We start from the raw sequence: 12,136 nt of genomic DNA, 5'->3' as shown, positions 1-12,136 counted from the left end.
AATAAAGCAACATTTAATAGGCATCTTGACAGATATGTGAATAGGTAGGGAATAGAGGGATAAGGATCATGTAGAGGCAAAATATTTTAGTTTAGAAAAGCATCATGTTTTGCCCTGTTCCTGTGTTGTACTGTTCTTTGTATTCAATGGAGTTTAGAACAATGGGGCATGGGCAGGGATCTCATTGAAACTTTTAGAATACTCTAATTTCTTACATAAGGAGACAGCAATAATTTTCATTTTCGAATCAACAGGAAACAGTATAATGAGGAAAATGGACATTTCAAAAACCTTAGTCGAAATTAATTAGAGATAATCAGAAAAGGCACTTGAAATATTCCACCACTGGTGAAGCTTCTGATGGTGAAAGTATTGTTTAATTAGTTTTCTTTTCGTACCTTCAATCTCGAATTTTCACCCACATCATCTTTAATGCGACTCAACCACAATTCATTAAACCAAGACGGGTCTCTGCAAAGGTTGCAACAACAATCGAAATTGGTTAAGCCCAAGCCATTTTGCTGTCAATTTGGAGAGACTAGATATTAAGTTTGTGGTTCACTAGAACCATAAATAGAACATGAGGTAGACCGAGGGTAAACTTGAACAAAGAATATTTTAAAGTGTATCCTATCAGATCCACAGCTGGTCTTAGATTGTCCCTCTAGCTTCCGCCTCTGGAATACCTGACCCACTCTCTCAAACAGGCAACACAAACCCAGCTATGTACATAACACTAGACTTTTGCCATTCAGCACATTTTTTAGAACTCTGGCCTTTCCTCAGCTATCATAAGAGAACAAGCAGTAGATTCCGTGCAAGATAACCCACTGTCACGCAGGGCTGCATTAGCATTATAAAAGTTGAACAAGTTAAGGACAGATCAAGCAATCCTAAACTACTCATGGAGGTGCAGAGAGCTATTAGCAGCAGCAAAATTGCAAACCAACACAATCTACATGCAGTCATCCTTAAAAGGAACCGATAAATATCATTGCAAAGAGATAATGGTACATTAGCATTGTCAACTATAGCTGGCAACAGTATGCTTCTCTTTGGATTGCCCCTCTTCCTCTGGGCACACAACTGCTCCCCATCCCAAACTACTTAAGTCCTTGGCTGGCTCATTCCTTCCTGCAAATGGTAAGCTGCATCTGCGGCTGCAACTGTCATCCTTACTTCATTGTTTATTTTGTTATGAGGCCAGTGTATCAATTTGCATTAGGTACTTTCACAACACTGGAATCAATTCCTGATTTGTTCAGAATCCAATTTTTATTACTTGGGAAATATGAAAGTTCAAAGACTTACATTTGGTGCAACACCTGTGCCATTGCAGCTCCATTAATTAAATCGTGAACATTTTGACATGTTGAGGATACACTGAATGTCTGTAACTATGAAGGAAACACTGAAATTACACAGAGCAATTTGTAAACTTTGTGGTCTAAGTTACATTAAAACACCCAAATACATGTGTATTTTCCATGGACTATTAGAGTTAACCACCACATTATAATGTATAATTTAAACAGTAGTTTCTATTATAGCATTTTCCATTACCTCAGAAAGGGTTAGTCAATTCTTATAACAGAGTAACTGAGGGCAGCATTTCGTTTCATACTTCATGATGGATTATTAGTTTCTTTCACAACAAAGCTTTCTTTTGGACTTGAGATACTACCACAATGAGTGTCTTAGCTATCAGCTATTGCTGAAAAATAGAACATATCAGACTTGTACAACAGGTACCTAGGGAAAGTTTTCAACAGCTGTTACTCAGCTTCCAGATGGTATTACAGAAAAGACCTTAACATATTTTCTTTAAAAGCCACGCAAACCTCCAGTCGTGTTATGGGTTTTATGGAAATGCCCAGGCATTGATCATAAAATCCAAAACAAATGAAGGTAATTACATACAGATAAAACATATTTTACATACATCACATAGTAAAAACAAACAAACAAACAGTCTTAAAAATATTTCATATTAACAAACTATAGGAAATCAGAACTCAAACCCAGACGCTTAATGTTGGGCAGTATTCTTGTCCAATATTCTCAGGTCATCATTATCAACACCAACGCTTCACCCACTATACATAATTCAATGTTAAATAGCTCAAAATGCTGAAAGGACTGAATCCATTATCCGGATGAATCTTTTCCACAAGTTCAAATCAATATATCAGTCATGCAGTAAAAATTCTGGTGTGCCCATAATTTGGAAGCTGTGTGAACGTGCCTTGTGCGTGAATGGGAAGACCAAGTTCCCTGGAACCTGATTCTTGAGCGACTTTGTAATGGATGGTAAGGTGAAGAACAGAAAGATAAACATGCATTTATATAATAATATTTTCCACAACCTCTGGCTGTCACTGCTGTAATGAAGGATACAGAGCAAACTCCAGTAATGCAATAATAAGTAATGTCTTTTCAACTAAAATGAAAGTGGAAAATGCCAAAAACACTATAGGTCTGATAGCATCAATTGAGGGAGAAACACCGAGCTCTATCTCTCTCCACAGATGCTGCCTGACCTGTTGAGTGTTTCTTGGATATTTTAGTTTCATTTCAGGGCTTTTGCTTCTTGCATCAAATAGTACTGTTGTCATACCTTTCGTTTACTGGAGAGTTTCCCCATGTCTCAATAATGAAAGTGAAAGCTTTCTGCCTTTTGAGGGTGAAATGGGAGATTCTCAGTTTTTTTTCCCCCATTTCTCTAGATAAATCCCACTATTTGCAGCCACAATAAATCATCATAGTAGGTGATGCTTCAGGCACTCTTCATTTCTAACCTTTTAGATCATTACACTCATTCATTATGGAGATTAAATTATAAAATGACTGCCCTCGATTTTTCTCAGGTAGTAAAATATTTTATTACATTATGGCTCAAGGAAACGATCTGAAAGAAAAGTGTACAGTTGTTGCAAAATTATGCACGTTCACAAGGAAGAATTGAAAACATTAAGTTTTCCCTTGGTGCAAACTCATAAGGCGAACGTCTCCTCTTCCGACCAACATTCCCTGCAGTAATTGTCTCATAATTGGAGTTATTTACTTTGTAATGTCAATCATCTTTCATTCTTAACCTTTACACTTTGGAATATACTTGTACTTAGAATATAACTTCTATTCTATAACAATTTCTTTTTATACTTTAACAGCTGTCACAATTTATTTTTTTAATGAAAAGAAACCATATTGGTTTGCCACATCACAGTTCTAATTTCCATATCTATCCTCTTTTAACAGAAATGTTATGGTACTTTGAAGCTATATGTTTGTTTTGCACATTTTATTGCTCCAGCATTAACGTTTACTTTAAGCCTGCAGATGAAATGTTAGTTCCTTCACAGCGTCAGAATTAGCATTTTATTAGTGCACTTTCAATTAACAGGCTTAGGTTGCCAGATCTTTTTCACAGAGAGATAGAAAGGTAAAGAACGGTCAAGACAGAAGTTGGTTTTAAAAACTAATTAGGCAACATCAAGCTTGGCTTTTAAAAGCTTGTAGTTGGACAGAGGCAAGAAACACGGAGGCAAACAATTATGTCCAAGGGTATTAGAAGTTATCTTCACTACTTTATAGTTCAACTATGTTTCATGGACCAGCAATATTGATTACAATTCAAATATTACTCATATTGCTTTAATACATGGGAATAAATCTTCCAGTTAATGGATTGATACGGCTGATGAATTAGCAACATGACTCCATGTGGGAACTACCCAGGAAATTTAAACTTCTGATGGGCAATTCCTCTACATCATGACTTGCCACAAATATTTGGAGTCAGAGACTTGGAACAATTCTGTGAAACCTACCCAGAAAACGTTAACCCCAGTTTAACACGTGTAACACCATATCTGAAGCCCGTATATCATTCCCACATCTCAGGACTACACTCCAAGCAACCCAACGTTCTGACCCAGATGACTATCCACACTGCACCAGCAAACAGCCTATACACTAAAATCACATCTAGCTTTTTAACTTACCATATAACAACTAGCATCATAAAAAAGAGAGGGGTGACTTGTATTCCCTCGAATAGACTCCACTTGGACAGAGCTCTTTGATGGACATTATGATGCGCATTTCTGTGTAGGCTGAAGAAATGCTGAACAGAGATGTGTTAGGAGAATTTTCCAACCCAGCAGTGATCTGACCATCACATCACTGCTCAGAAGATCTGGGCGTTTTTACTTAATATTTTAGATAGTTTGCAGATTATTTTAACTTTTTAGACATTTTCCAAGGAATGTACTTGCAAACATTATGAAAAGAAAATCACATACGGCTCCACTCATGGTTTAAGCTGAAAAAAATCACACCTAAGAAATGACCATTAGAGCCTAATTCAGGATTCATTAGAGCCTAGTTACTTTAGAACTATGGCTTTGACAGTTCTTTTGTGATAACCAATTCTACAGTTTTTGTTGATTAGTGGATCAACACAAACTGGCTTTTCCAGTGAAATAGCCAATTTTGTGTACAATAAATCATGTCATTTTACTGATTCTTCAATACTTTAATATTTTCAACAAGCACAGTTGACAAAGCATACTAAAAATAAGTTGAAATGATGACTGTATCTTACAGGAAAAGGTTTTAAATGCAAAGTGCATTTGATATAAAAGTAGGAAGTGCCATCCTTCATTTTAAAATTTCCTGGACCATCCACACGTTACTCCACTTCTATGAAGTATCTATCCAAAATCACCTGTACTACTGACATTAAACTAAGAACTGGAAAAATTCTTTATTCTTTAAAATATGCACACATGTCTGCACAAATTCCCATGACGGAAGCCACTTTGTCAGAATCACCATTGTGAATTGACAAACCATTTGGATTCATGCTACTTCTATTGCATTCTCGTGACAAGAAGGTGAATTTATACAATGGATATAAGGGTCTTTTATTTTGGAGTTGGCAACTCAGAGAAACAGCAAATGCACTCTCAACTAACTCTGATATAATCATTTGCAAAAATTAAGGTTGCCTTTCATGTAAAATGCTGAGAGAAGTAAGGGAGGAAATTGTAGGCCCCCTTACAAAAAAAATTTGCATTATGTGTAATTACAGGTGAGGTGCCTGATGACTGAAAATGGCTAATGTTTTACCTTGAAGAAAGGTTGCAATGAGAAACAGGGGAATTATAGACCTGTGAGTCTGACTAATGTGTAGGTAGCTGGATATGATTCTAAAAGATAGGATTTATAAACATTTAGAGAGGCAAAAATTGATTAGGATTGTGTGAGGAAAATTGTTTCTCACAAACAATTGAGTTTTTTGAGAAACTTACCAAAAAGATTAGATTACTTACAGTGTGGAAATAGGCCCTTCGGCCCAACAAGTCCACACCGACCCGCCGAAGCGCAACCCACCCATACCCCTACATTTACCCCTTACCTAACACTATGGGCAATTTAGCATGGCCAATTCACCTGACCCGCACATCTTTGGACTGTGGGAGGAAACCGGAGCACCCGGAGGAAACCCACGCAGACACGGGGAGAACGTGCAAACTCCACACAGTCAGTCGCCTGAGTCGGGAATTGAACCTGGGTCTCAGGCGCTGTGAGACAGCAGTGCTAACCACTGTGCCACCGTGCCGCCGTTAGATTGATGACGGTAGAGCAGTAGTTGTTGTTTGGATGGACTTCAGTAAAACCTTTGTTGAAAATGTGTTGCTGGTTAAAGCACAGCAGGTTAGGCAGCATCCAAAGAATAGGAAATTCGACGTTTCGGGCATAAGCCCTTCATCAGGATTTACCTTCAGTAAAACCTTTGACAAGGTTCCACACTGTAGACTAAATAATAAAGTAAGGTCACATGGGATTCAAGGTGAGTCTTTCAATTGGATATAAAATTGGCTTAAATCGGCAGGAGACAGAGTGGTGGTAGAAGATTGTTTTTCAGAGTGGAGATCTGTCACCAGTCATGTTCCATAGAGACCTGTTCAGAGTCCTCTATTGTTCCTCATTTATGTACATGATTTGATGAGAATATAGAAGGCACAGTCAGTAAGTTTGCAGACAACATCAAAATTGGTGGCACAGTAGACAGTGAAGAAGGTTTTCTAAGATTACAAAGAAATCTTCAGCAAATTGATTAATGGAGTGAAAAATGGTACATGGAGTTCAATTTGAACAAATGCAAGGTATTACATTTTGGTACAAAGAAGGCCAGGACTTATGCAATTCATGGTCGGGTCTTGGGTAGTGTTGTAGAACAGAGGGACCTAGAAGTTCAGGTATATAATTCTTTGAAGTTTGCATCATATATGGACAGGGGGGTTAAAAAGGCATTTAGCACACTTGCCTTCATTGATCAGTCCTTCGAGTGTAGAACTTGGGAAGTCATGTTGAGATTGTACAGGACATTGGTGAGGCCTCTTCTGAAGTATTGTGTCCAATTCTGGTTGCCTTGTTATAGGAAGGATATTAGTAAGCAAGAGAGGTTTCAGAACAGATTTACCAGGATGTTGCTGGATATGGAAGGTTTGAGTTATAGAGAAAGGTTGGATAGGCTGGAATCTTTTTCACTGGAGCATGGGAGATTGCGACGTGCCTTTATAAAATCATGAGGGGTACAGATATGGTTGATAGGTGTCATTTCCCTCGGGTGGGAAATTTCAAGACAAGGTGGCATATCTTTAAGGAGAAAGATTTAGAAACAACAACATGAGGGGCAAGTTTTTTTTAAAAAAACAGAGAGGGCAATTCTCACTTCAAATGAACTTCCTGAGGAAGTGATAGATGGGGGGGGGGGGGGGGGAAACAGTTACAACATTTAAAAGACACTGGTGTAAATACATGAATAGGAAAGGTTTGTCGAGATATGGGCCAGGAGCAGGCAGGTGGGACTAGTTTAATTTGGGATTATGTACGATGTAGAATGGTTGGACTGTAGGGTCTGTTTCTGTGCTATGTGACTCTATGTGATTCACCTCAGAATGCAGCTTTACTTACCATAAACCATGAAATTAAACACTCCTTCATTTCACATCGGCCCATACTGGCTGTATATGAATTTCAGGATATGCCTCATACTCTCTTATCAGCTAAAAGCTCATAGCTGATGAGTGCAGTTAGTTCCCTCCCTCCATAAAGATGTTAAGTTGAGCACTTATGGTGTCAGCTGTAGCTCACTGTATCCTCACCTCTGAGAAAGAAGCTCGAGGATTCAAGTTCCTCTCCAAATTCCAAAAGCTGACATTCCAACATAGCATTAAGGGAGTGCTATTCTGTCAGGGATGCTGTGTTTCGGATGAAACTTTAAACCGAAGATTGCCCTCTCAGGTGGTGATATCTCTGCTCTATCTGAAGGAAGAGTGGAGTTATTAACCTTAACACTCTGGCCTATATTTATTACTCCATTAAAATCATTAAAATAGTCAATCTGTTCATTATTACATTAAACGTGAGAGGGAGTTTGTTGGCTGTTGTGCTTTATACAGTTTATGTGTAATGCAGTTTGAAAGTTCTTCTTTGGGTCTAATGCATCAGGAGGTCCTATGGTCATGGAAAGTGCCATGTTAAAAGAAGTCTTTCTTGTTATGTACATGTATTAAGTTCCACTCCTGAAAATAGTGCACTAACATAGATCCTGTGTCTGAACACATTATTTGATTAATGTAACAGGATACACTGATTTGTTATATTAGAAAACAGAAGAATAAGGCCACAGAGACATGCCATCAATTTATCAGTTTAGACACAATTTATTTTGACAGTGCACTATGTTTTAGCTCTTGTATGTTTTGAATGTTAACACAAAACTACATGAATTCATTGGTATATTTCCAAAGATTCACTGTGCCAAACAAATAGTCATGTTACATTTCTTATCTCAACTGTGCCATATAATGCTATGTTGATCATGACAGAATAACACACTCAGATGTGAAACCAAGCTGCTTATCTTCAATCTCGATAAAGAAATGGTGGGTTTTCTTTTTATTATTTTCCAGTTAGGATAGATATAGCAGATGGATCAGATTTGGAAAAAGTTTGTTTCTTCACTGAGAAGCAGAGGTGGTATTAGCTATTCATATAATGACGTAATTAGTTAGTCTTAAAGTATGCTTAATTATGAGTCTTTTAAAATAGAATTTGGAGCATAACTAATGGATACAATAAAATATGCATTTTTGTACATCTTATATTTTGGAATATTTGACCACAGGATCTCGTTGAGACAGAGAGCATATGATCTTTAAAGAAAAATCATAGCTTTAAGGGGCTGATCTACAGATGGAGAAAGAATTGTTTGCAAGAGTTTTAGATTCTGTGCCTGGGAAGGAATGACACAGTTTGGATAGTTTCATGGAGGATACCCAATATCCTCTAAGCTATAGCCTTCTGCAGTTTTTCTCCATTGACAAAATATTCATCTCTATTCTGTCTACCAAAGTGTACAGACACAAACAAACTGTAGACGCTGGAATGTCACATTTTCTCACATCATATTCTGTTTGCTAAGATTTTGCTCATTCATTTAACCTGTCTATATCCCTTTAAAGATACATTGTGCTATCCTCACCACTTGCTTTCCCACTTATTTTGTGTTACAAATATTACCAAATTTGGCTTTTGTAAATTCACTCTTTATCTAAACCACAAATATATATTGTAAATAATTGTCATCCCAGCACTGATCACTGTGGCACTCCACCATTTTCAGTTTGCCAACTGAACATGCTACCCTTATTCCAACTCCCTGTCTCTTAATATGATCAGAGTTTTTGCCAACTAATAAGTAGCCTAATGGGCAATACCTTATCAAACACCTTCAAGAAATCCAAATATATTATAACCCCTGCTTCCCTTTTATCTGTCCTTCTTGTTACTTCTTCAAAGAATTCTTATAAATTTGTCGGATATGACTACACCTTCAGAAAGCTATGCTGATTCTGCTTGATGTATAATACTGGTTACATGTATTAATCAAGAGACTAGAGAAGAATGTAACATGGTTAATATGTTTATCATCAGTGATTTCAATCTGTGTATAGACTGAGTAAATCTAATGAGAACAAATGATATAAAGGATGAATTTCTACAGTGTGTTGGGGTGGTTTTCTAGAGCAATATGTTGAGACACTGACTAGAGAACAGGCTATTTTTAGATCTAATACCTACATCTGGAGCTAATTATTAATCTTGAAGAAGAACCATTATAGATGAGTGGCCATAATGTGATTGAAGTGTACACAATGTTTGAAATTGAGGTTATGCAATTTGAAGCCAAGGTGTTAAATTTGGACAACAGAAATCATTAAGGCAAGTAGATCAAATTGGCTGAGGCGGACTGTAAAAAATATCGTAAAACACAAGTCTATACCTAGGTTATGTGTAATCTTTCAAGAATTATGACATAATTATTTACAGCAACTATAAATTCTTTAAAGGTACAATGACCCCCAAAATGTCAAAGGAAGTTAAGGAATATTTGAGATTAAGATTATGAGAACAGGCCTATAAAGTTTCCTTAAAATAGTAGTAAACACAAGGAATGGGAGTATTTTAGAATATAGCAATGGAGGGATAACATAAAAATGGACAGTAAAAGCTTCTAGAACTATAGTAGTGTTTAGCTAAGACAACCATGGCTTTATTAGAGGCAGAATCAGGAGCATTTACAATCGGGAACAGAGAAATGGCAGAGAGGCTTAATGATTACTTTGTGTCTATCTTAACTGAATTAAGTGTAATAATTCCCAGGATTAGAGAACAAAGGGATGATAGAGAATGAGGATTAGAAGCAAATTAGTAAGAAGGTTATGTTTGAAAATTTAATGGTACTGAAGGTTGATAAGTCAGACCAAATGTAATATTTCCAAGTTCATTGCTAAAACAAAGCTAAATGGAAATGTATGTTGCATGGAAGGTGCAAAAGGGGCTTCAAGAGGACCTGGACAAACATAGTGAGTGGACAAGAACATGGCAGGTAAAATATAAATGGAAAAAATGTCAAACTATCCACTTTGCTAGGCGCATCATATCCTGAAGAAGGGCTTATGCCCGAAACGTCGATTCTCCTGATCTTTTTATGCTGCCTGACCTGCTACACTTTTCCAGCAACACATTTTTAAGCATCATATCTACAGACTATTCATTAAATGTTTAGATTAGAGAGTGCAGATGGATGATGGACATGGGGAGCATCGTCAATAAGTTACTGAAGGCTAACCTGTGTGTACAGCAGGTAGTTGGGAAAGTACGTTTGCCTTTTTTATGTCTCATGGGTAGTATGCCAGTCGACCTTTAACATTACAGGAACTTTTAAAGGTTCTTAGGTTCAAAGCCCCATCTTTTGCAAACTAGGTTTATCAAGTAATTAAAGTATATCTCTCTTAAATATTTTGGCTTGTGATCTTTTCACAAAGACAGCTGACTTTTTGTCAACAATAGGTGAGCAACAACATCTGCCATCTTTTGAATCTTCAGCTCTAAGATGTCACACAGTAAACTCTCTGCAATGTAGTAAATGTCCAAATAATTCTGTGCTTCAGCTTCCTTTCACTATTTTTTCGAAGAGTAATATATACTCTTAGAATATAAAGGTATAAAGGTGTAATAATCCATCTTTCCTCAGGATCACTAGAAGTGAAAGCATTTTGCATAATAGCTTAATATGAACTCAGACAGATCAGAGTCTAAGAAATGTAAATATCTGTGTGTAATAGCTATCTGTAGTAAATGTCTGTCAGAATAGTTAATGCAGTGGATATTGAACTATGATATCCATGACCAGTTTCTTATGTTTTAATAAACATTGCAACCCTGCTAGAAGAAAAATATAATTTAGCTCAGGGGTTTTGATTACAGATGCAGCAAAATCTTGCTTCCATTACACATTATCTAGGTGAGACCACACCTGGAATACCATGTCTCTTTAGAGAGCACCTTCCAAAACCATGACTATTACTGTCAAGGACAGGAGGCAACACTCTTACCCACAAGTTCCTTTCCAAGCTACTCAACATACTGACTTTGAACTATTTCATTATTCTTTAATGCTGTTGGGTCAAAATCCTGAAACTTCCTCCCAAATGGTGTTGTGCGTCTATTACAGCAAATGGACTGTATCAGTTCAAAAAGGCAACTCACCATCACCTCCTCAATGACAACTAGACATGGGCAATAAATGCTAGCCCAGCCAGTGACTCCCACATCCTGTGAATGATTTTCTTTTCAAAAACAAGTTTATCCTTTTACCTTATGAAAGATCTTATTGCCATATAGGAAGTGCAAAGTTCCATCAGACTTACTCGCAGCTTTGCAGGTTTGTTCTATGAAGACAGTTTGGGCAAACTGGGCCGATATTCTCTAACATTTCAATGAAAGAGAGGTGACCTCTCTGAAAATACTAAATACCGAAAGGGATAATCGGGGTAGATGCAGTTAAGCTCTTTCCCGGTTGGGGACTGTAGAATCAGGAGACACAATTTCAGGATAATTGGTAAGCCATTTACAACTGAAATGAGGAGAAATGTTTTTATTTAGAGGGAACCTTTGGAATTCTCCACCCCAGAGAGCTGTAGAAGCCAAGCCATTGAATACGTTTAAAGTAGATATAGAGTGATTTCTAAATACCAATGACCTAAAGGGCCATGGAGATAGATTGGGGAAGGCACTGAAGTAAATGATCAGCATTATCATACTGAACGGTGGAATGGGCTTGATGAGCTAAAGAGCCTACTCTTACTCCTTTGTTCCTATCCTCAAGGTGCTGACCTGAAGGACACGTTATTTACACTGAATAGCCTCTAGTAGCTTTTGAGTGGCCATTCAGCATGAGACTTTTGCAAGACAACAGAGATGGTCACATCCAAATTTAACATCAAGTGGCAATACAATTAAATTCTGAATCAAATTCTAATAAAAACAGAAAGTCCTGGAGAAATTCAGCATATGTAGAAACAGAAACAGGGTGAATATCCAGAGTTCAACAGGACTCTCCATATGGTCTCCAGATGCACTAACATCAACTCCATCTTATTTAAAAGATACTTATTTGTAGCATATGCCGCTGATGATTGTTCCCTTGACATTAGGGGGAAAAAAAAACAAGTTACATAAAAATATGTTGATGAAGGAATTTTGATCACCATTCAAA

At 37.2% G+C, this 12,136-nt stretch overlaps 1 protein-coding gene across 1 annotated transcript in view; it reads right to left on the bottom strand.

The window, feature by feature from the left end:
- Positions 1–12,136, bottom strand: part of hook1 (hook microtubule-tethering protein 1) — an 84,455-nt gene that overhangs the window by 65,192 nt on the left and 7,127 nt on the right. The window contains exons 2-3 of the mRNA XM_060830421.1: positions 1,312–1,397; positions 399–471 (exon numbers count right to left, since the gene is read on the bottom strand). Coding sequence (XP_060686404.1) covers positions 399–471; positions 1,312–1,397 — 159 coding nt within the window. The remainder of the gene's footprint in view (positions 1–398; positions 472–1,311; positions 1,398–12,136) is intronic.

Source organism: Hemiscyllium ocellatum, chromosome 9 (genome assembly GCF_020745735.1).
Source record: "Hemiscyllium ocellatum isolate sHemOce1 chromosome 9, sHemOce1.pat.X.cur, whole genome shotgun sequence".
In the NCBI taxonomy this organism is placed as follows: domain Eukaryota; kingdom Metazoa; phylum Chordata; class Chondrichthyes; order Orectolobiformes; family Hemiscylliidae; genus Hemiscyllium; species Hemiscyllium ocellatum.
The sequence above is the reverse complement of the archived record's forward strand: the minus strand, read 5'-3'. Positions and strand labels throughout refer to the sequence as shown.